This window comes from Gossypium hirsutum, chromosome D09 (assembly GCF_007990345.1).
Source record: "Gossypium hirsutum isolate 1008001.06 chromosome D09, Gossypium_hirsutum_v2.1, whole genome shotgun sequence".
Lineage (NCBI taxonomy): Eukaryota > Viridiplantae > Streptophyta > Magnoliopsida > Malvales > Malvaceae > Gossypium > Gossypium hirsutum.
Genome location: NC_053445.1, coordinates 46460679 through 46484244, shown reverse-complemented (window position 1 = coordinate 46484244; position 23566 = coordinate 46460679). Strand labels below are relative to the sequence as shown.

The 23566-nt window shown below is 32.0% G+C and overlaps 2 protein-coding genes, 2 long non-coding RNA genes and 1 pseudogene across 5 annotated transcripts; 3 read left to right on the top strand and 2 right to left on the bottom strand.

Moving 5' to 3' along the window:
• Positions 1-2440: 2440 nt before the first annotated feature.
• On the top strand, positions 2441-3746 carry LOC107890978 (uncharacterized). Its single transcript, XR_001682101.2, has 2 exons — positions 2441-3103; positions 3378-3746. It is a non-coding gene; the product is annotated as an uncharacterized lncRNA (long non-coding RNA).
• Positions 3747-4956: 1210 nt separating this feature from the next.
• LOC121220952 (uncharacterized) lies at positions 4957-6008 on the bottom strand. The gene is made up of 2 exons (XR_005918226.1): positions 5844-6008; positions 4957-5390 (listed from the first exon to the last, which is right to left on the bottom strand). It is a non-coding gene; the product is annotated as an uncharacterized lncRNA (long non-coding RNA).
• Positions 5386-7445, top strand: LOC107892857 (bidirectional sugar transporter SWEET3). The gene is made up of 6 exons (XM_041101002.1): positions 5386-5768; positions 5866-5902; positions 6002-6224; positions 6315-6476; positions 6579-6698; positions 7062-7445. The coding sequence occupies exons 1-6, from the start codon at positions 5732-5734 to the stop codon at positions 7164-7166; spliced, it is 684 nt and encodes a 227-aa protein (XP_040956936.1). The 5' UTR covers positions 5386-5731; the 3' UTR covers positions 7167-7445.
• A 7875-nt stretch (positions 7446-15320) lies between these two features.
• On the top strand, positions 15321-18860 carry LOC107890979 (protein NRT1/ PTR FAMILY 8.1). 2 transcript variants are annotated; one of them, XM_016815590.2, is made up of 5 exons: positions 15321-15692; positions 16604-16747; positions 16865-17082; positions 17237-17787; positions 17935-18860. In XM_016815590.2, exons 2-5 carry the CDS (start codon positions 16639-16641, stop codon positions 18764-18766), a joined length of 1710 nt encoding a protein of 569 aa, XP_016671079.2. In that variant the 5' UTR covers positions 15321-15692; positions 16604-16638; the 3' UTR covers positions 18767-18860. The 2 variants fall into 2 exon arrangements, with proteins under 2 accessions (XP_016671079.2, XP_040956935.1); XM_041101001.1 differs by lacking the exon at positions 15321-15692 and adding an exon at positions 15800-16377.
• LOC107892494 (protein OCTOPUS-like) lies at positions 18210-22909 on the bottom strand (annotated as a pseudogene).
• Positions 22910-23566: the final 657 nt, after the last annotated feature.

Here is a 23566-nt window from a genome sequence, read left to right as displayed (position 1 = left end):
TTTAAAAATAATTATAATATTTAATTTATAATTATAAGTTAAAAATTCAAATAAAATTGAAGTTGAGATAATTATACATTTAAAATTAATTGTTATTTAATTTAACATTACTAATTAAAAAAATTTGCTAATTTTAAATTAGAGTTATTACTTGAATAGAACTCTAAGCATAAAATATAGGAACAAAGTTGTGCTAATTTTAATTTTATTGATGTAAAATAAATTTATTATTTGAATAGAATTCTAAACATATTAATTATTACTTAATTATTACTTAATTAATACTATATTAAATTATGTTAATTAGTTATTCTTTTAAATAATTTTAATTTTCCTTTATAATGATAGTTTAGATTTGATAGTTTAAATTATAATGATAGTGTAATTAAAAATAAATTAACACTTATTATGAATTTAAATAAAAATAAAACAATAATTTCATCTTGAAAATTTATTTAAATATCTTAAAAAGTTAAATTAATGGAAAAAAGTGATTATGTCTAATTTTAAAGATAAGGTTGATATGAATTTTTAATTTCCCAAAGTTTTAATAGTCATCTCTCTGCACAAGTCTTTGTCAATATCATTAAGCCTAAAGGGAAAGGATTGTACAAAACAGTGACACCACGTCATCTGTATCCTTTTCCAATAGTTTTATGCCACATCAGTATTCTTATCTTGCAAATCGGTTCCATTATTAGAGAATATCATGGTGAGTCCAAGGTTTCATTATAAAACTATTGACCAAGCTCATTGGTTGCTTATGCAATTTTCATAAAAAAGGAGTTAGAGAATGACATAGATAGTTCATTCAGATTCATAAGGGACTAATGTGAAAAATCATAAATATTGATAACTGGTATTTTTTAAAATTGGATTCCGTAACCAGAATATTCCAATCCAGGTTGGCCTTTGTATTTGGACATTTTACTGCCATTGTTAAAAAATGGAAAACATTAAACATCCTTCCTTTTAAATCTGAATCATAAAAATCCTATTCATGAAAGGATTGTATAAAATAGTGACACCATATCATCTGTATCTCTTTCCAATAGTTTTATGTCACATCAGTATTTTTATCCTAAATTTTAGGATACAATAATTATGAATGAGATTTTTATGATTCAAATTTAAAAGGATGTTTAATGTTTTCTGTCGAAACCATTTTTTTGATGAAACGAGGTCGACTTGGATTTAAAAAAAATGAAAACGAATATGGGAGTCGCCACCAATCCTTTTTTGATAAGGTGTGATCGGGCCACCTCGAAAAGTGGTTGTGTTTAATAAACAATTTGATTTTATTAAAACAATGATTTTGGTCCATGAAATTCAGAAAGACGGGTTCGGGAGTCGGTTACGTACGAGGAAGAATTAGCACCTTCGTAACTCCCAAAATTGGTACCTAGTTGATTAATTAATGTCTTAGTGTCGAAGATTGAAAACTTTAAAGAGATTTAAAAAAAATACGATCCTAAAAAAAACTCGAATAACATAGGTTGGAATTTAGGATTCTCTTGTTTTGAAGGAATATCACATCCAGCACGTTAGGATACAATACTTTAAACCCTCGAAACCAAGATTACCTTATGGTTTCCAAAACCCACACTTTGAAATTTTAAGAGGATATTTGGCTAGTTGGTTGAACGAGAAATCGAAACTTAGCACGTTAGGGCACATTTTCTCGAATTTCCAAATGCAAAATATTGTCTTATAGAGAATTCTTTTATTTTGAAATCTTAAAGAATACTTTGTTCTCTAGATTTAACGAGAAAACCAAAACCCCATAAGTTAGGATACGAGTTTCTCGAATCGCCAAAACACAAAAATATTACCTTATTTTTGAAATTTTCATTTTTGCACGTTCAGGTAAAAATTAATGTAACGTTCAAAATAGTGTGTAAAAAGGGGTTACGTTGATGGAATGACAATTTACAGCATGGAGAAATAATTTTCGAACAACATGATATACGAATAAATTACCATAGCATAGAAATATGAGTAAACAAAATAATACGCATAATGACAATAATTACACAACACATCGAATACAAATACTAATAATCACAACAAACAAAATGAACAATATATATATAAATTAATTTAAAGAAAATAACAGCTAAAAATGAATGATTTGTAAAGACATAAAATAAATAATAAGCAATCCAAATGAACAGAATATATATAAAAAACAACTAAAAAAATAGCAATGTATACCATCAAAACTAGATGACATATAAAAATATAAAATAGTTTTTAAATATATACATACATAGGTTTTGAAAGATATAATAAATAATATATAAAACTTTAGATGAATTTAATGTGAAATAGTTTCAAAAAGAAAAGAAAAAATAAATAAATAAATAATGATAAAAGAGGCATTTTTAATAAATAAATAAATTAAAAGGACCAAGGATGAGGTTGAAATGGGATTAAAATTTGAAGCTTTAATTGCAAAATCATAAACAGGTCGCAAGGGGCTGAAATAAGACGCGCTTAAGGTATGAGGGACTGAATGAAAAATATCCCCATTCCATAAGCGCATCGTTTTTGGGCAGGACTAAATTGGAACAAACGCGAAAGCAATGAAGTCAAATTGAAAATGCTAAAAAGGGACAAAATGACCGAATTGGAAACAAGTAAAAAATAAGAAGGACCCGAAGAGATAATATTCCATTCGGCCTTGAAAACGCGCGGATCCTCTGCTAACCGAGTCGGGTTTTCGGGTCAGTTAAAACGGCGTCGTTTTGGCCATTGTTGCTTAAGCCCAAAACGGCGTTTTTAACCCTATATAAATAGCAAAAATCAGGAAAAAAAAATGGACACTTCTCTTTCATTTTTCAACAACAAAAAAGAACAAAATCTCAGTCCTCACATTGGCCTCTCCGAATCCGGCCAGAGCCCGCCCCGGGCCGCCGTAGCGCCGCCGTGGATCCGCCGGCGTCGCGTATAAAGGCGTTTTAAAGCCCGGTTTGACAACGCAAACGAAGGCCAGGCCCTCCTAGCCTGAAAAAGCCCAAAAGAAGAGACCCTTCGTCACCCCTTTGAACCCGATTCCGAAGATGAAAGGCGGTTTCCGGCGCATGGCCACGGGATCAGTTAGGTGAGTCCCTCTTTTTTTTTCTTTTTTTTATACCTAAAAAAGGATAAACGAAAAAAAATAAAAAGAAAAAGGAACAACCGAAAATAAAAAAATCACCTTTCAAAATTGTTTTTGTTTTTTATTTCTCAAGATTTGTAAAGTAGAAAAAAGAAAGTTACAGTGCCCGTATTCGGTTTTTATAACCGATTTTAAGAAAAATTACTTTAAACTTCTATTTTGTCGTTTGCGATTTGGATTGTCTTTGTTTGTCGTTTTCTGCCTTGTTGTTTTGCAGGTTGTCTGACGCGCATGGAAGTGACTGCGGCAGATGTGTGAGGCTGGCGATTGGACGCGATGACGGTGGCGGTGGCATGCGAGGGAGGCTGGCAGAGGCGTGCGGCGCTAGGGCTTGGGGGAGCAACTAGGTTTTGCTGAAAAATTTAGTTTGTGCGGCGCTAGGGCCCGGTGTAAATGGACTGTGGACTGTTTATTATTTTGTTTGGTTTTTATTTGTCTGGGCGCAGGCAAAATTTGAGTCTTACATTTTCCATTTTTAATTAGTTGTTTTAGGAAAAAGAATTGGGATTTAGGTGTGAACATGAACTCATTGCCTTCCACTTACCTTTTTTAACGAAAGAGATACCTAGTTCTGTTCTTGGATTAATTACAAATTTGATGGAATTTTAGTCTTTTTACGAAAAAAGGGGGAGTGAAAGTATATAAAAGAATATCCGATATAACATCAAAATAATTGAGGATTCTACAGCTTTTTATGATTTAGATTTAAAAGGAAAGAGGTTTAATGTTTTCTAATTTTTAACAATGCAACCTGGATTGGAAATTGGAATATTCAAGTTGCAAATCCAATTTTAGAAAATGCCAACTATTAATATTCATGAATTTTCACATTAATCGCTTATGAATATGAACAAACTGTCTATATCCTCCTCTAACTCCTTTTTTTATGAAAATTTCCTAAACGACTAATGAGCTTAGTCAATAGTTTTATAATTAAACCTTGGACTCACCATGATATTCTCTAATAATGGAACCGATTTGTAATAATGACCCCAAATGCAAATCCCAAAGCAGTATGGGGACTAGAAAGCAAAGAATCTGAAAATATTGCAAATTATAGTATATATAGTATAGACAGGTTGCCAGATGGTGACATATCGTCTGAGGTTTGAAGTCTAACCCCGTTGGCTGTGTACCGGAGTTGGAACCGGGCTTCCCTTCTCCTTGTTTCTCTCCTATTAACTCCTCTTATATTCTTTTCTCTTTTCTTCTGTCCTTTTTCTTCAAAGATACGTCACGTTCATAGACTTTTGATTCTTGTGTTTTTAGCTTCTTTCTATCGAAATTCTCCCTTGTTTCCTGGGTTTCCTACTTTTGCATGCATGCCCATACATGCGGATTTATGGGTTTTTTTTGTCTTGGAATATTACATACTCTGATTTTTAACGTTTGAGTGAACCTTCCATGGATCTGAGATATACCAAACACTCAGATTTCTTATGGGTTACAGATTTTTTTTTTGTGTGTGTGTAGTATCTTGGTTTAAACTTGTCTTTTTGGTACTCACTAGATTTTCCTTTTGCGGCGAGGAAATATGTTGAGTTATTATAAGTTTCTGATTTACCACCATTATACTTATGGTTACTGTAAGCTTTAAATTGATGACGTTTTAAGCCTGGCAATGCTAACATAATGATAAGCAGGACAATTGTTTCCTTTAATTATCTGAAAAGTTGGATTCTTTTTGGCAGTAGCTTATGGGCTATTGTTGGAGTTTTTGGCAGCAAAACAAAATAAAACAAAAGCAAAAACAAGGACAGAAGCAAAATCGAGAGGAAAGAGTTTGAACAAGAAGATAACCGAAAATTCTTATTGATCTCATTGAAAATTTGAAAATATATGTAAGTTACATGATAATTGGACAGTTACCTAATGAGTAATGACATAACTGCTCCCACTAATGCATGCATGACTAATACAAATGACAAGGAAACTAAGTAAAGTTACATAGGAACAAAATGAACTAAAGAAGCTATTGCATTCGGTTCAACTCCAATGCTGGTCTCCATGCTGAACTGCTGCTGGTCTCCATGCTGAACTGCTGCTGGTCTCCATGCTGAACTGCTGCTGGTCTCTTGTTGCATTGCAGGCCAATGCTCAACAGCTATTTAATTTGCCCCTTTTGTTGTCCTCTGGTCTCTTGTGATTCAACTTGATTCCACTAACCATAAACAGCAGATATATACTTCATTTTCCATTTTCCATTTTCCATTTGACCTTATTATCAAACCTAACAGAACAATTGGAAGAAAAATCTTTATTTTATTTTTTCATTCTTATTAAAATCAAGCTATTGGCATCCACAAGTCCCTATAAGACGTAGACAGCACTTCCTATTCTTAAATTCTCTCAATTTATATATATATAATTATTCCTATTCTTCTTCCCCCACTTTTTTTCATGAAAAAAATCCAATATCTCACTGCTATTTATATCCCTTCAAGCTCATTAAAACAATCCATAAGACATAACTAAATTATGTAGTTTTTTTATGAAGCTTTTCACACCTTTTGGACCATTTTATTTCTCAATCTTAGTGACCATTTTTTGTTTCTTTTTAGGTCCAAAATCATGGGTGATAGGCTACGCCTAGCAGTTGGTATCATGGGTATTAATTCTCTCATCTCCTGATCTATACTTTTTTTTTTTATTTAGTTTTTTGCTGATACAAAAAGCATAATACCTGCACGATCTTTCTCTTGCAGGCAATGCTTCTTCTTTGTTGCTTTATGCTGCACCAATGTAATGTCAATATATCCCTACACATACATACATGCATACATATATATACACATACATACGTACATATATACGTGATAAACAAATATATGTGTTGTACAGCCTGACTTTTACAAGGGTAATAAGGAAAAGAAGCACTGAAGAATTCTCATGCATCCCATACATCGTTGCACTATCGAATTGTCTCCTTTACACATGGTATGGATTGCCTGTTGTGAGCTACAAGTGGGAAAATTTCCCTGTCTTCACCATTAATGGTTTAGGGATCATCTTAGAGTTATCTTTCATCTTCATCTATCTTTGGTTTGCTCCAGCAAGAGGAAAGGCGAGTTTCTTAATAAAACCCTGTTTTTCTTTTTCTTCTTTCATTGTCATGTGATCACCATTGATGGTAGCTTGGTGAAAAAATTTGCAGATTGAAGCTGGTACCATAACGACGATGGTTATGGTAATATTTACCGTAACTGCAATTATATCGGCATTTGTATTTCATGATCATCATCATCGGAAAGTTTTTGTTGGGACTATTGGGCTGGTGGCTTCAGTGGCAATGTATGTTGCTCCACTTGTCGTCGTGGTAAGCCCTTTAAAAAAGAAAAGAAAATTCTAATTTTTTTCAGCATGATTCGTGTCATCTTCGTGTGGGAATTGATTATTTTTCTTTATTTTAAATTTGCAGAAACAAGTGATAATGACAAAGAGTGTGGAATTTATGCCGTTCTATTTATCTTTTTTCTCGTTCTTGGCTAGTGTTCTTTGGTTGGCTTATGGACTACTGAGTCACGATCTCCTTCTAGCGGTTCGTATTATATTTATTACATTATGGCGCATCGAGATTGATAAAAATAAAAAATAACAGTTGAATGTTTAAAGTTTTAAATTTAAGTCTCATAAATTTTTTTATTAACATATTTTTTTAAAATAAATTACACTTATAAAAATATAATAAAAAAATATTATTACAAACATATTTTTAACTATTTATATTTTATATATAAAAAACTGATGCATAACAACATTTGAACTAACATCATAGTAGTTAAATTAACCTTGGATTTTATCATTTCAAAAGAAAGCTTCATTTGATTTTTACAAAATTTTTACAAAGATCAATAAATGTTTTTTTTCTGACACACAGTTTATATGTTATTATATATGGCAGTCACCAAATCTGGTTGGCCTCCCCTTGGGCATATCGCAACTTGGACTCTACTGCAAATATAGGAAAAGAGGAATAACATATAATATCCAGGAGATTAGAGCATAATAATATCCAGGAGAAACCCAAACATATGCAGCTCTCAATGAACGAAGATATCAATGGAAAGATCTGAAAAGCATATTAAACCTTAGGGTATGGACATTATTCTTAAAAGCTAAAGGTGAAAGTTATTACAATATCAATGTCTTGTTTTTTCTTTTTTAAAATTGAGAGCGCAATGCAAGAGTTTGATGCTTTACCAATGGAGAACAAAAGTTAACAGTGTTATGCGTTGTTGTAAACTAAAACCAAAATGCTCCTAAAAATTTTAGCAACTTATGATTCTGTCATTTGTGTTGATGGATTGGTTGTAGAGATGATTGGTTCACTTCGTTTAAGATAGGATTTATTGATCGATGGAAAGAGTGGCAAGAGTTGTAAGGGAAGGGAGTGAAGGTTTTGGAGAGAAGGAAGGAGGATAATGATTTCTTCCCTCACTTCAGGCTCTTAATCTTTTATATACAGATTGTTTTGTATCTTGAGATATCACGTATTGAATTGATATCGGTGAGTAAAAGTAATTGGCTTAACTTTATAGGTTTCGTAGAATGGCATTTTGATGTGTCTCATCTCATGTCACCTTAAATTAAGTGTGATTGGAACTTAATATGATGGTTGATGAGTAAGTCCGCCATCTTCACCAGAAATCTCAAGTGAGAGCTCTACATGATTGTTCGAGTGCATGACTTTTTTAGGATCTTAATAAATAATAATAAAATCTTTATTTAGAGTTTGAATATTGAAAACGGTATTATTAGGAGAAATAATATAAATCTATAATGATGTATTTGGTATGGGAAATGGAAGGACCAGCCCCAAGAAAACCTTAAAATAAGACTTTGAAGTTGCCTTCAGAGACAACAATCAACAGTGCTACAATTTGGCTAATGATTTACAACCACAATGTTTATCATGTTAATCGAAAATTGAATCTTTTTTATATGTATAAAGTGTTTAGTGAGAGAGAATGTGCCTTTTAGAACTCCTTCTACATTGACAAATACAAGACAAATGCCAGTGACACAATATGGCATTAAAAAAACTTATTTAAATTCTAATATAAACTTTGATTGTAATAAAAAATTCAAGATTAAAACTATGAATATAGGCAAAACAAAAAAGAATTATAATAATATTTTAAATTAAATTATAAAAACTCAAAAATTAAAGGGGTTATAAACAAAAAAAGATTTATAATAAGATTATAAATTAAATTATAAAAACACAAACACTAAAGGGGTTATAAAAAAATTTCGCCAAAATAAACAACACTGATTATGAAATACCAGAAATAATATTACATAATTTAATTTTTATATTCTATGTCCCGAATTTGAATATAAATCAATAAGTTGTATAAATTTTTTACGAAAAAAATTAATACAATAGAATATTATAAAAATATAATATTAATATTAAAAATTACTCAATTCAAAATAAAACAAAAAAATTATAATTTTGTAAAATTAAATTGATACCCAAATTAACTTAGGATTTAACTCAAACAGAAATATTTTAAGTAGGAATAGGTATAGATATTTCCTTGCTAAAGTGCGCCCGTTCCGTCAAATTAACTTTTCCCTTGTTTGCTAACGTCACCGGGGGGTGCACAGTAGGTATAGATATAGGGTGTGAAAGGTTTATAAGTAGTTCTAAACATTATTCTAAAAGAATAGATATAATCAAAAATTATGCTTGAAACGTTATGTTTTAGTTACTTACGTTATCGTGTTATAATATTTTAGTTATTAAGTCGTTAATTGTCATATTTTTTCAAATAAAAATTTTAGGTTAACTTATACAATCGATCACCATATTTTTTCGTTTTGAGCAATTTTAAAAAATGTATTTTCTTTTAACTTTTTTTCTTTATTTTCTGTCCTCTTCTGTTTCTCACTTTGTTTTCCTCTCTTTTCTATTTCTTTTCACGTAGTTTTTTTTGTTTTTCATTTTTTAAAATTAGTCCCTATATTTTTATTTTTTTGAACAATTTTATTTTTTTCAAATGAAGCGAGTTTGTGGATTAATTTTAACAAAAGAAAAATATATAAAAAGTATGTTAAAAGAAATGAAGAAGGGAGGAAAATAGAGGGAGAAATAAAAGAGAATGAAAAGAAAGTTAAAAGAACATAAAAGAAAAAATAAATTGCTGAAAAAAAAAGTGTAAGGATCAATTGTAGAATTTAACCTAAAAGTTTCATTTAAAATGATCATTTAATATGGCAGTCAGCTTACTGTTACACCATTAACGATTCAGTGACTAAAATGTTACAACATTATAACATAAGTAACTAAAACATAACATTTAACACATAAATTATTAAAATGTAACTTTAAGGCAAATAAAAGCACCAGCTTATCCAATTAGAGTTAGTAGTTTTGGGAAAAAGAATTGGGAGTTAGGTGTGAATATGAACTAGACCTGCCATCCACTTATCTTATCAATGACACCTGATTTTGTTCTTGATTAATTACAAATTTGATGGAATCTTATATTTTTCAGAAGGACGCAACTTTTTCTTTAGATAAATTTATGAATAGTTATCTTTATTTACATAAAAATACTTTTCGTCAATTACATTATTTCCATCTTTTCCATTATATATATATGATTGTTGTAAGAATATAAAACTTTAGTAATATATATTTTATTTGAAAATATTTTGTATAACAACAAATCACACTTAAGAAATGCACCCCGATAATCTAAGTACTTACATGTATAGTCACAAGGTCGCTAGCATGGGAATCCGATCTATTGGATGTTATCTTATGAACCAAGAAAACCGAAGGTTGAGACATGGCTTTCAAATTGTCCATCAGATGGCAACCCAAAACAGAGTACAATGTCTTGCTTGAAAGCCATCACTTAAACCAAGCGAGAGCAAGTAACAAACTTGTCGCTCCCCCGGCCCCCTTTCTAGCTTTGACTAATTATTTATGCAATTCAATAACAGTAAACATATTGGTGCCATTGTTGATTGTTGATTATGCAATTCATAATTAAAGTTTAAATGACTTCTTTTATTTGTTAGATAGTAATATGTTGTACTGTTTGAAGGGTTTTTTACTTCGATATATTAAAAAAATTAAATACCTAAATAGGTTGTCAGCTAGATTAATTATCGAAATGGTCCGTTTTCTTTAACCGCGCCTATCTGACAGGCGCGAATCAATTTTTTATATTAAAATATATATTTTTTGTTTAAATAAAATATTAATTTTTTATTTTTATTAAAAATATTTAAATATATATACAGGTAAAAATACGGTCAACAGGTAAAAAAGGGGTCGTGTCTGTCAGATAGGCGCGACTAATCGAGCCTGACAAGTAGGCGCGAATGGTCTGTTGTTGCTGCATGCATGCCCCCCCTCCCCCGCTCCATCTGCATACGACCATTTTGTTTGGTGGGCGGTCGATGGTAGCCCCTCCGCGTACGACACGAATTGGGTAACCTCTTCCAGATCCGCATCATGCACCAGAGCCAGAGCCGGAGCCGAAGGCAGAGACGGAACTACATTCTAGGGATAGTTCTTATCATCCAGATTTGGGGGGCGATACTATTTCCCAGGCTCGCCAGGCCACGGATATCATTCAGAGTTTGACATCTTCTGCCCACTACCACCTTAGTACTCCAGTCATCCTAGCTCGTATCCACCTCAGTACTCCGCTCCTTCCGGCCCGTATCCACCGCCATACTCCACTCCTCCCGGCTCAAGTTCATCAATGGCATTTGAGACATATGATTTTTCATCTATGTTTCGCACACCCCTACATACGGATGACGAGAACGTTGATCACCATAATCGTCCGCAACGTGAACGTCGAGCTCCACAATAATATACCCCTAGAACCACACTATCAAACCATCAATTTTAGGAAGTTTTGTAATATAAATAACTTCATATTTATATAATGAATTTAGTTGATTGATTATCAACATACGATATATAGGAGAAAAAATAAGTAGCAGTGAGCCCCACCATTCGCACCTCTGAGATAGGCTCAACTAGTCGCAACTATCAAATAGCCGCAACTTGTATTTCGTATCTATACCCAGGTTATATACTGATTCGAGAAAAAAATTAATAATATTTTATTAAATGAGAAAAAAATAAAATATTTTAATATAAAAAATTGATCTGTGCCTGTTAGATAGACGCGATTAAAAAAAAGTCAATAATTAATCTAGCTGACAACTTATTTAGGTATTTAATTTTTTTTAATATATTTAGGTAAAAAAACCTTGTTTGAAGATGAATTAGTTTTTATCGTAGTTTAGTGTGTTTGTTGCGTAGAGTAGATGTAAGCATTAGCGCATCTAGTTTCCAACAATAAATAGACCTGCTGATGATATACTAATATTTTATGCACAAGTAAGATTCGGTTGGTTGAATTTTTTATTTTTTAAATTTTTTATGATCACTTTTATCTAGTTGAGTTTTTCTTTGTCATTTTAATTTTGAGTTTTGGATTTTTATTTATTTTAACAAAATAAGTTTTATTTTATGGCTAAATTAGTTGAATATGTCAAAAAAATTTATCAGCCAAATAAGTGATTCTTTTTTTAATGTAAGAAAATAGACTGTTTTTAGATAGAGTGTGTGAAAGCAGATGAGCTTTCTTACTGACATGCTAAGGAAAGCACACCCAGTTGGACGCATAGACCGTTTTTGGAGAAAATGTGTGAAAGCGAACGAGCTTTCTTACTGACATGTCAAGGAAAGCGCACCCAGTTAAATGCATTTTTTTTTGTAATTATCGAAAAACGTATCTAGTTGAGCGCGAATGCGCTTTCATACTCTCTCCAAAAATGATTTATTTCCTTAAAAGTCTATTTGGCCAATTAATTTTTTTTAGCATATTCAACTAATTTAGTCTTATTTTATAACTTTTAAATATTAATAGTTTTTTATATCATATATGTTGAACTTGAATATGTATGATTATATTTTTATTATTTAAAAAATATTTTTATTTCGTAATTATTATTAAAAATATTTAATAACATTATCTATAATATATATAAGAGCACAAGTTTGAAAAACTTTTGAATTGATAAGAATACATTTTTATTTTCTATCATATTACTAAATTCACATTTAAAAATAATTACAATATTTAATTTAGAATTATAAGTTAAAAATTGAAATAAAATAGAAGCTGAGATAATTATATATTTAAAATTAATTATAATTTAATTTACAATTACAAATTAAAAATTTTTGTTAATTTTAAATTGGAGCTATTACTTGAATAGAACTCTAAGCATAAAATATATGAATAAAGTTGTGCTAATTTTAATTTTATTGATGTAAAATAAAATTATTATTTGAATAGAATTCTAAGCATATTGATTATTACTTAATTAATATTATATTTAATTATGTTAATTAGTTATTCTTTTGAATAATTTTACTTTGCCTTAATTACATAAAGTAAAACCATATTATCAGTTGAACATGTTAAAAATGCTTTAATTATTATGTGAAAATGTTCTATTATAATCTTTGAAGTTAGTATTCGAAACAATGCATAAAATCACATGTGACATTAGAAGTTAGTATTAAAAAATGAGTAAATTTCCCAAAAATGTCATTTTCTAAAAAAAAAAAATTTACTGGAAAACGTTTTTTCAGCATATTGACAAAAAATCAATATTTTTGGTTTTTGGTGCCACCTCTTGTAAAAATAAAATTTACAAAACATATATTTATATAGACTCCAAGTGTCATTTTTCTTATTTTCTTAAACCATGTGGGATATGGATCAATATAGACTCATAATCTATTTGCAATGTGTTCCTAAACAATGCGAGATTGCTTACACTTTTAACTAACAACCTAGATTAAAGATGATTAAATAATTGTACAATATTAAATAATTGCAGTTTGTTTCCTTTAAAGACTTTCAAATTGTAATTAAATAATTGTACAATATTAAAAATATATATATGTACAATGTTTAAAAATGGACATACTATATATTTATATTTTTTATTCTTCAATCTTATTTATTTTTAATCTCTAAAAAATCGATGCGAATAAAATAACGATATTATTCATGTTTTAAATAATAATGTTATTTTCATTTTTAAAATAAATGCATTACATGTGTTTACTTTGTAGGAACACCTCTTTGTATATTGCATTTTTTTGTGTTTTTGTTCGAATACTAGAATTAATCTCTATTTAAATAATAATATTTTTTAAATTTTAAATTTTTTATACAATATCTATAATTATCTATAATCTCTCATCAATCTTTAAATAGGAGGATAAACGTGTTTTAACACACTCGACCCATATCCTCCTACACTAATAATAATGTTAATGTGAACCAAGTGATAAATGATTTAAAATAATAAGATTGATTAAATTGAGTAGTTTAAATTATAATGAAAATGTAATTAAACACTTATTATGAATTTGAATAAAAATAAAACAACAATTTCATCTTAAAAATTATTTAAATATCTTAAAAGTTAAATTAATGGAAAAAAATGATTACGTCTAATTTTAAAGATAAGGTTGATATGGATTTTTAATTTCCCAAAGTTTTAATAGTCATCCCTCTGCACGACTCTTTGTCAACATCATTAAGGCCAAGTATGGGTTATCAACTTCAAAACGCAATGCGGTCAAGGCCATGATGGATCACCATCATTTCTACTTGATCCTTTTTGGAATCTAAAACCGGCATGCGCATAAATTGACCATGTAAAATAGCCTCAAAACCAAGCCTGGGGACCTCGCCTTCGCCTCTAGCAATAGCAGTTGGGTCTTAGGCATCAAGCAACGGATCACCAAAACAAACATACATGGATTAATATTAAATTCGAGATTCAATTCATTTAAAAAAAATATTTAACCGTTCATTAGTTCTTAGCTCGATTAGCATAAGTATTATTGTCAATGTAAGAATACATAAGTTCGAGTGTGTTAAAGTGCATTATTCTCCTATTCATAGGTTGAGAGGGGTTATAGGTAATTTTAAACATTGTGTAAAAAAAAGTAGATATGAACTTAAGTTTTAAATGTTATGTTTTAATTACTTACGTTATCGTGTTGTAATATTTTAGTCACTGAACCGTTAATTGCCATATTTTTTCAAACAAAAATTTTAGATTAATTTATAAATCGGTCACCATATTTTTTCGTTTTGAGCAATTTAATTTTTTTATATTCTTTTAACTTTTTTTTCTTTTTTTTCTATCCTCTTCTTTTTCTCACTCTGTTTTCTTCTCTTCCCTATTTCTTTTCACGTAGTTTTTTTTATGTTTTTCATTTTTTAAAAACTAATCCCTATACTTTTATTTTTTTTGAACAATTTCATTTTTTCGAATGAGGTGGGCTTGTGGACTAATTTTAACAAATGAAAAATATAAAAAAACTACATTAAAAGAAATAAAGAAGGGAGGAAAACAGAGGGAGAAACAGAAATGAATGAAAAAAAAGGGAAGTTAAAAGAACATAAAAGAAAAAAATAAATTGCTCAAAATAAAAAATATAAGGATCAATTGTAGAATTTAACCTAAAAGTTTCTTTTAAAATAATGATTTAACATGCCACATCAACTTACCGTTACACTATTAACGGATCAGTGACTAAAATATTACAACATGATAACAAAAGTGACTAAAACGTAACATTTAAAACATAAATAACTAAAATATAACTTAAGGTAAACAAAAATGACTATTTTAATAGTTTACCCGATTAGAGTTAATTGTTTTATGAGAAAAAATTGGGAGTTAGGTGTGAACATGAAGTGGACCTAGTCTCCACTTATCTTATCAAAGACACCTAGTTCTGTTCTTGGTTAACTGCAAATTTGATGGAATCTTACCTTTTTTTTTTAACGAAAAAAAAGGGAGTGAAATTATATAAAAGAATATCCCATATAACATCAAAATAATTGAAGAGTCCACAGATTCTTTCCAAAAGCATTATCCTAAACATAATTATGAATGGGCTTTTTATGATTTAGATTTAAAAGGGAAAATGTTTAATGTTTTCTATTTTTTAACAATGCCAGTAAAATGTCTAGATACAAAGGCCAACTTGGATTGGAATATTCAGGTTGCGGAATCCAATTTTAGAAAAGACCAGCTATCAATATTTATAATTTTTCACATCAGTCCCTTATGAATCTGAATAAACTGTCTATGGTCTCCTCTTAACTCATTTTTTATGAAAATTGCATAAGCAACCAACGAGCTTGGTCAACAGTTTTATAATGAAGCCTTGGACTCACCATGACATTCTCTAATAATGGAACCGATTTGTAATAATGACCCTAAATGCAAATCCCAAAGCAGTATGGGGACTAGAAAGCAAAGAATCTGAAAATATTGCATTATAGTATATAGTATAGAAAGGTTGCCAAATGGTGACAAATCGTCTGAGGTTTGAAGTCTAACCCCGTTGGCTGTGTACCGGAGTTGGAACCGGGCTTCCCTTCTCCTTGTTTCTCTCCTATTAACTCCTCTTATCTTCTTTTCTCTTCTCTTCTGCACTTTTTCTTCAAAGGTACGTCACGTTCATAGACTTTTGATTCTTGTGTTTTTCGCTTCTTTCTATCGAAATTCTCCCTTGTTTCCTGGGTTTCCTACTTTTGCATGCATGCCCAAACATGCGGATTTATGGGTTTTTTTTTGTCTTGGAATATTACATACTCTGTTTTTTAATGTTTGAGTGAACCTTCCATGGATCTGAGATATACCAAACACTCAGATTTCTTATGGGTTACAGATTTTTTTTTTTTGTGTGTGTAGTATCTTGGTTTAAACTTGTCTTTTCGGTACTCACCAGATTTTCCTTTTGCGGCGAGGAAATATGTTGAGTTATTATAGGTTTTTGATTTATCAACATTATACTTATGGTTACTGTAAGCTTTAAATTGATGACGTTTTAAGCTTTGGCAATGATTTGAACATAATGATAAGCTGGACAATTGTTTCCTTTAATTATCTGAAAATTTGGATTCTTTTTGGCAGTAGCTTATGGGTTATTTTGCCGCTTTTGTTGGCCTCTCTTCTCTTGTGATTCAACTTGATACCCCATTCTTTTAACCATTAAAATAGTATCTCTTATTTGAAGTGTGCTCCGCCTAATAAGCCCAGGAATTTAGTATGACGGGATTTTATGGGATTGGTTGGGCATCAGTTTTGATTTTGGCAGAATCCATGGTAAAGGTCGATGATGGGGTATTAAGGTACTATTATGCCCTGTTAATCCCTGTACCTTAGATTGAATTCCGGAAAGGGAATGCAAATTGCTGTTTTGGAATTCCTGAGAACTGCTTTATTTCATTTATCGAGATGCTTACTTTAGTTCTTAATATGCTTGCTATAATGTGTTAATGACTGATTGTTTCATTAACTTCAAGATATACCTGCTTACTGTATTCATATTCCTTCTAAAATCGAATTGATTGCCAGCCTTCAAAGGGTAGAAAGATCGCTCCAAATATAAGATGGTGGTGACTGATGACATCTATACAAAGGATGGGACAGTGGATATCAATAAGAAGCCTGCCAACAAGAAAAAAACTGGGAATTGGAAAGCTTGCTCTTTCATTCTTGGTATGATTTTAAGGTTTTCCGGGTTTATACTTGTTTTAAACATATTCATTAGTATTCTGTTCTTTATTTATTCCTTCTGGTTTGCTTTGCATTTTTCGAACCCGAAAATTTCATCAGGAAATGAATGCTGTGAACGGTTGGCATACTATGGGATGGGGACTAATTTAGTCAACTATCTCCAAGAACAACTCAATCAAGGAAATGTCACTGCATCAAACAATGTTACGAATTGGTCTGGAACCTGCTATATTACACCATTGATCGGAGCCTTTGTAGCTGATGCATATTTGGGTAGATACTGGACAATTGCTATTTTCTCAATCATCTACTTCTTTGTAAGTTTGGCTTCAACACTCAATTTTCTCTTTTTTAAGCAATTAGGTTCTTGGAATGCATATCCTGATGGTATTTTTATAGAGACATCTAGTTCTTTCAAATAAAAACAACTATACTCGATGCCTTGATTGATGATTATTTGTTTTCTTGAAGGGTATGACACTCTTAACATTGTCTTCTTCTATCCCTGGACTAAAGCCATCATGCACTGGAGATGTCTGCCACCCAACACAAGAACAAATCGCAGTGTTCTTTGTAGCTTTATACATGATTGCTCTTGGTACTGGTGGGATTAAGCCATGTGTCTCATCTTTTGGTGCTGATCAGTTTGATGAAACTGATGAAGTTGAGAGAAAAAGGAAAAGCTCTTTTTTCAATTGGTTTTACTTCTCAATCAATATTGGAGCACTTGTTGCTTCTTCTGTTCTGGTATGGATACAAATGAATGTGGGGTGGGACTGGGGTTTTGGAATCCCAGCTGTTGCAATGGCTATTGCAGTTGTATTCTTCTTTGCTGGTAGTCGAACATATCGCCTTCAAAAACCTGGGGGAAGTCCGCTTACAAGGATAGCTCAGGTTATAGTTGCATCCTTCAAAAAACTCAACGTGAAAGTTCCTGCAGATAAGTCTCTTCTTTACGAGGTTGCTGACAATGAATCCAATATTCAAGGGAGCCGAAAGCTAGAGCACACAGATAAGTTAAAGTATGTTGTTAAAGCTTAACAACCTACTTATACTTTGTTTACATAGGCAACCTTGCTGTTTATATGATTTGCTTAGACTTTGTTCACATAGGCAACTTTTTTGGTTATTTGAATGTTGATCTAGCCATTGATCTTTTAAACTTGTAGGTTCTTTGACAAGGCTGCTGTAGAGACTGAAAATGACCATGATAAGGAATCATTAAACCCATGGAGACTGTGCACTGTTACCCAAGTCGAGGAGCTTAAATCAGTTATCAGATTGCTTCCAGTATGGGCATCTGGAATCATCTTCGCTACTGTCTACAGCCAAATGAACACTATGTTTGTTTTGCAAGGCAACACAATGGACCAACACATGGGCCCGAATTTTAAGATTCCTTCAGCATCTCTCTCCCTCTTCGACACTCTCAGCGTTATCTTTTGGGCTCCTGTTTATGACAAAATCATTGTCCCATGCGCAAGGAAGTTCACAGGCAAGGAACGAGGCTTCACCACACTCCAAAGGATGGGCATTGGCCTTGTCATTTCTATCTTTGCAATGATCACTGCAGGTATCTTAGAAGTGGTCCGGCTTCAAATTGTCCGGAAGAACAACTACTATGATCTTAAGTCTATTCCAATGTCAATCTTCTGGCAAGTCCCTGAATATTTTCTAGTCGGATGCGCCGAAGTTTTCACATTTGTTGGACAGATAGAGTTTTTCTACGACCAAGCACCTGATGCAATGAGAAGCCTGTCCTCAGCTCTTTCACTAACAACTGTTGCATTAGGCAACTATTTGAGCACTCTGCTCGTTACCGCCGTGACGAAGATAACCACACAAAACGGGAAGCTTGGATGGATTCCGGATAACTTGAATAGGGGTCATCTTGACTATTTCTTTTGGCTCCTGGCTATTCTAAGTCTGCTTAACTTCATAGTCTATCTCTGGATTGCGAAGTGGTATACATACAAAAAGGTAGCTGGATACCCTGAATAATTTAAGCCTAGGACTCCCACATGACTCGTTGAAATTTGTAGACTTGCTTTTGGCGATATCAGTATATTATGGTTTTAATTTTTTTTTCTTGAAATTTGTGAATTATATTTCAATCCAATATGCCTTCATTGCAGCTCTTCTATAGCAGTTCCATAGGTTCAAGTAGAACCTTAACAGTCCGTTATCGATGTTATTTGGCCAATACGTTGCACTCCAACACAAACTCATCTCTCTTCCTCTTACAGTGCCCATTTGACTCGACGCAGCTCTTCCTTGCACCGACAAATGGTCCACCAAAACTGCTCGAACTCCTCCAACTGCTCCTCAAATCTTCGGATCAAAACCTCCTCTCACATCTCCGTTCCGTTCCCCTCTCAACTTTGGCCAAGATTCCGAATAAGACCCTCTCGACACGTCCTTAGTTCTGATATCCTATCTCCGTCCTCATCTTTCTTAACACTCCTCTTAATAAACCAGAAAATGTTCCAAGCTTTACACCATCTCCATGACTTCTTAGACAACCCTTTGCGTTCTCTGCTCCCAAAACGATGATCCCTCGAAGAATTGGAGTTAGAATCTTTATCTGGAACAACAAGCTTAGCACCATTGATGTAATCAACAGTTGCAGCAGAGACCTTAGCATTAGAAATCAATTTCATTTCATCCATCTCAGCCACTATAGCTGCGACAGTCTTCCTAATAGAACTAGACCTATCGAGACTCTTTCTTCTCCTAGAAGAACCAAAGTAATGAAGCTGACCCTCCATGAAGTGATTCATCTCTCAAAGAAAGCTTAGGTCCACTAACGTAATCAACAGTTGCAGGAGAGGCTTCAACATTAGAAACCAATTTCATTTCATCGGTCTCAACCACTATAGATGCCGCAGTCTTCCTAATAGAACCGGACCTATCGCGACTCTTTCGTCTCCTAGAAGAAGAATTAGAATAATAATCTCATCTGATCAGACCCTTGAGGAAGTGATTCATCCCTCAAAGAATGGGAGTTAGAATCCCTATCCGGCACACCGAGGTCCATGAATGTAATCAACATTAGAAACCAATTTCATTTCATCCATCTCAACCGCTACAGCTGCAACAGTCTTACTAATAGAACTGGACATATCAAGACTCTTTCTTCTCCTAGAAGAAGATTCAAAATAATAATCCTTGTCCGAGTTAGCCCTCCAGGCAGTGATTCATCCCTCAAAGAATTGGAGTTAGAATCACCATCTAGAACACCGAGCTTAGATCCATTGATGTAATCAACAGTTGCAGGAAAGACCTTTGCATTAGAAACCAATTTCAATTCATCCATCTGACCTACTATAGCTGCAGTAAACTTACCAATAGAACTGGACCTATCAAGACTTTCTTCTCCTAGAAGAAGAATCAAAATAATAATCCCTTGTTTGAGTTGGATCTCCGGGAAGTGATTCACCCCTCAAAGAATCGGAGTTGGAATCAATATCTAGCACATCAAGCTTAGGTCCTTTGACATAATAAACAGTTGCGGGAGAGACCTTTGCATTAGAAACTCATTTCATTTCATCCATCTCAACCACTACAGCTGCAGCAGTGTTTATTATAGAACTGGACCTATCGAGACTCTTTCTTCTCCTAGATGAAGAATTTGAATAATAATCTCGTCTGAGCTAACCCTCCAGAAAGTAATTCATCCCCGTTAATTGAATTAAGGTTTTCTCCACAATTTCACCTTTAAATTATACTCATTTTCTTATACTGGTATTTAAAAAAAAATTATGCACTTTAATACCTCAACTATTGTTATTGATTGATGACATGTACAGTTATTGAAGTTGACTTTTCATTCATTAACTTTGATTAGTCAAAAATCATTAAAAATTATATTTTTAAAAAAAATTAAAAATGATAATAAATTGTAAAAAATATTGAAAAATTATAAATTAAATAAAAAATTTATTGCTTAAATAAATAACAACTCAATCTTCAATTCCGGATAATATTATCTCCGAAAATAATTACGCAATTGATTTTATGGGTCTCAAAACAGTCTTAGAAAAAGATTGTTTAGGACTAAAGCTCAATGAAAATGATGAAAGTTTCGGAGACTCAAATAAATTAAGAAGCTTTTTTAACTTTAGCTTGGATAAAATCGATTGAATTGTGAATTTTGAGACCACAATAAATTCTTGAAAAAGGAGATGATGATTAGGATGATTTTGCCTTCTTCTTCTTCACTCTCCCATCAACCCAAATTTAAAAAGAAAAAAAAATCAACACTTTTTTGCTTTCACGAAGGATAAAATTGAAGATTTTCTAAATCTGCTATGCTATGTGGTTTAATGGACTTCTTTTAGTTTTATTTCTGGCTTTGTTTTGCCTTTACTTTTTTTTGAATTTTTTAAGAAAGAAATGATGGAAGGAAAGCTTTGCCTTTTCTAGAAATAACCTCAAAGCAAGAATTTGACTTTTAATTAATGCTATAAATTTTTTAATAGTTTTAAAATATTTTTTACATTTTGAATAATTTTACTTTTTATAATTTTAGAATATTATAATTTTTTTTTAAAATTTTGACCGGTCAATAGCCATACCACTGGGCAATGTTTGACACGACATCCTTGCTGCATCTAAAGACATCCTCCCAGCATCGAGAGAAAACCTTGGATCCATGTCACAAGACCTTCTCCCGAACCCATAATCCACAATTTCAGACTGGGTTTCCCTGTAGTGTCTCCCAATCGGCTTCTCTACAAGCAATCTCTCTATCCCACTCCATTTCTCCTCTTTTTAAGCTTTCGTTCTTGCCTCCATTTCTGCAATTTCTTACTGAAAATTGAAGCAGCAGACCAGAAACTCCTTGCAATCTCTTTAAGATCACTTTCGAAAGCCTTTTTGTTTGAGAATCAAGATCTACATGTTCCTTCATGGGCTTCAGCTCCACTTCTTGACAGAGTTCCGTTTCTTATTCCTCTACAATATCTTCAAATTTCTATTCAATTAAACTCGCGTTAGCAACTGATACATTGGGCTGTTCTTCTATGATCTCTATCACACCTGCGTCATCGATTCCACTCTAGGTTCGGCCTTCTTCTTTGCTTTCAAAAACAGGACCTTGAAAGACATTTGAAGAAGAACCCAAATTTGGGGCTTCAACTTCATCAATTTCAAAAGGCCTTCCGTTTCCAGCTGTTTCTTTCTTATGTGGGTTTCTCTCGGCATCTCGATAGAAGAGTGACCAAAGCGTTTTTTGAGAACCCTCCTTTTTCGAGGCCGAGAAAGACTTTACTCGTTGTAGCTCGGGCAAAAACCTAATTCGATTACCGCCTCCTCTGGAAGGCTTGAAAACGGCTTTAAATGCGGCTGTAGAGGTGGAAGTAGTGGCGGCGATTGGAGATTTCGGAGAACTAGAAGAAAATTCGAGAAGAGCAAGACGTTTGCAGAGGTATGAAAGGAAAAAGCTAGTAAAATGCTCTTCAGGATGGCGGTCACAGGAAGTAGAAGGACGGTGGGGTCACGGCTGTTGTGGCGACGGTGCTAATGCTGGAGGAGGCTGCTATATGTTGGGATTCATAACGAGTAGTAGTACGAAATGAGCACTCTGCTCATATTATTAGGTTCAGAAAAGGGAAGAGAAACTTGAAAAATATGAGACCCAGTGAGATTCTTTTTTTCTGTATTGAGCGTGTCATAACTGTTTGGTTCCAACAGAAAGAGAATCAGAATTATGGTTGGAAGCGACGGAAAAAATTAATTAAAAAAAGCAGTAAAATAAAGGTTAAAATCTGCTTCAAATCCCTATACTCTCCAAAAAGTTACAATTTAATCCTTATAGTTTTCAATTAATTTCAAGTTTATTATGATTTTCTTTTTGTTACATAGTTACCACCTATCAAGTAAGTATTTTGTTATTTTAAAATGTTGCACTAGTGAATTTAATAATATAATTTTAACAGTATTAACAATTAGAACTAAATTTTAAAATCTTAAAAGTAGAGGGACCAAATTACTAAACATATAAGTAGGAAGACTAAATTTCAATTTATTAGAGTACAGGGACCAAGAACATATTTTAACCTAAAATAAAAAGAAAAAGAAAATCTCTGCGTAAAATTTAGACTGGCCCACGGCACACACTACTGAACTCACTTCACACTTCATTGTTCCTTGGTTTTTTTAATAAATAAAAATGATTTTTTTTTCTTGCCAATTAAGAAGAAAAAAAGGACCGTAATTTTGGATTTTGTTTTAAAGCTTAGATTAAGTTCTAAATATTAGATTGGATCGTGGAGTCGGAATAAAACATTGATTGGTTTAATAATTATTTTTTTGTAAAATTTTAATTTAAATAAATATTCGATAAGTAAATTGAATATTTAACTGATTAAGTTTTTAATCAATTTTTTTAATTATATATTTTTCATACGAGGTCTAAATTAAATATAACTTATTAATTTATGATAAAGTCTATGTCTTACAAGATATAAATTTATTATAAATTTAAACTACAAACAAAGTGTTTTAATAAAATTAAATTTTTTAGTTATAAATTTGATAAATTTTATTAGCCAGTAATAAAATTTATTTTAAATTCAAATTACCATCAAACTTCTAATGGAAGGATTTTTTTTATTTTATTTTGTAAATAAAGAAGCTAATTACAACTAGACATAATTAAATTTGTAGTAGTCACCAATACTTTCTTATAACACAACCCTAGTAATTTGATTAGGAGGATACTCAAATTTTCAAACCAAGAGGATCATTCTTGCTTAATTTTACTAAAAAATTTATAATTATATTCACTGATCGTGAAGT

Coding starts and splice junctions, on each gene's coding strand:
- LOC107892857 (XM_041101002.1), top strand. CDS start 5,732: ATGGGTGATAGGCTACGCCTAGCAGTTGGTATCATGG. Junction 5,769..5,865: donor CCTAGCAGTTGGTATCATGG/GTATTAATTCTC, acceptor TTTCTCTTGCAG/GCAATGCTTCTTCTTTGTTG. Junction 5,903..6,001: donor TTGCTTTATGCTGCACCAAT/GTAATGTCAATA, acceptor TGTGTTGTACAG/CCTGACTTTTACAAGGGTAA.
- LOC107890979 (XM_016815590.2), top strand. CDS start 16,639: ATGGTGGTGACTGATGACATCTATACAAAGGATGGGACAGTGGATATC. Junction 16,748..16,864: donor AGCTTGCTCTTTCATTCTTG/GTATGATTTTAA, acceptor AAATTTCATCAG/GAAATGAATGCTGTGAACGG. Junction 17,083..17,236: donor TCTCAATCATCTACTTCTTT/GTAAGTTTGGCT, acceptor GTTTTCTTGAAG/GGTATGACACTCTTAACATT.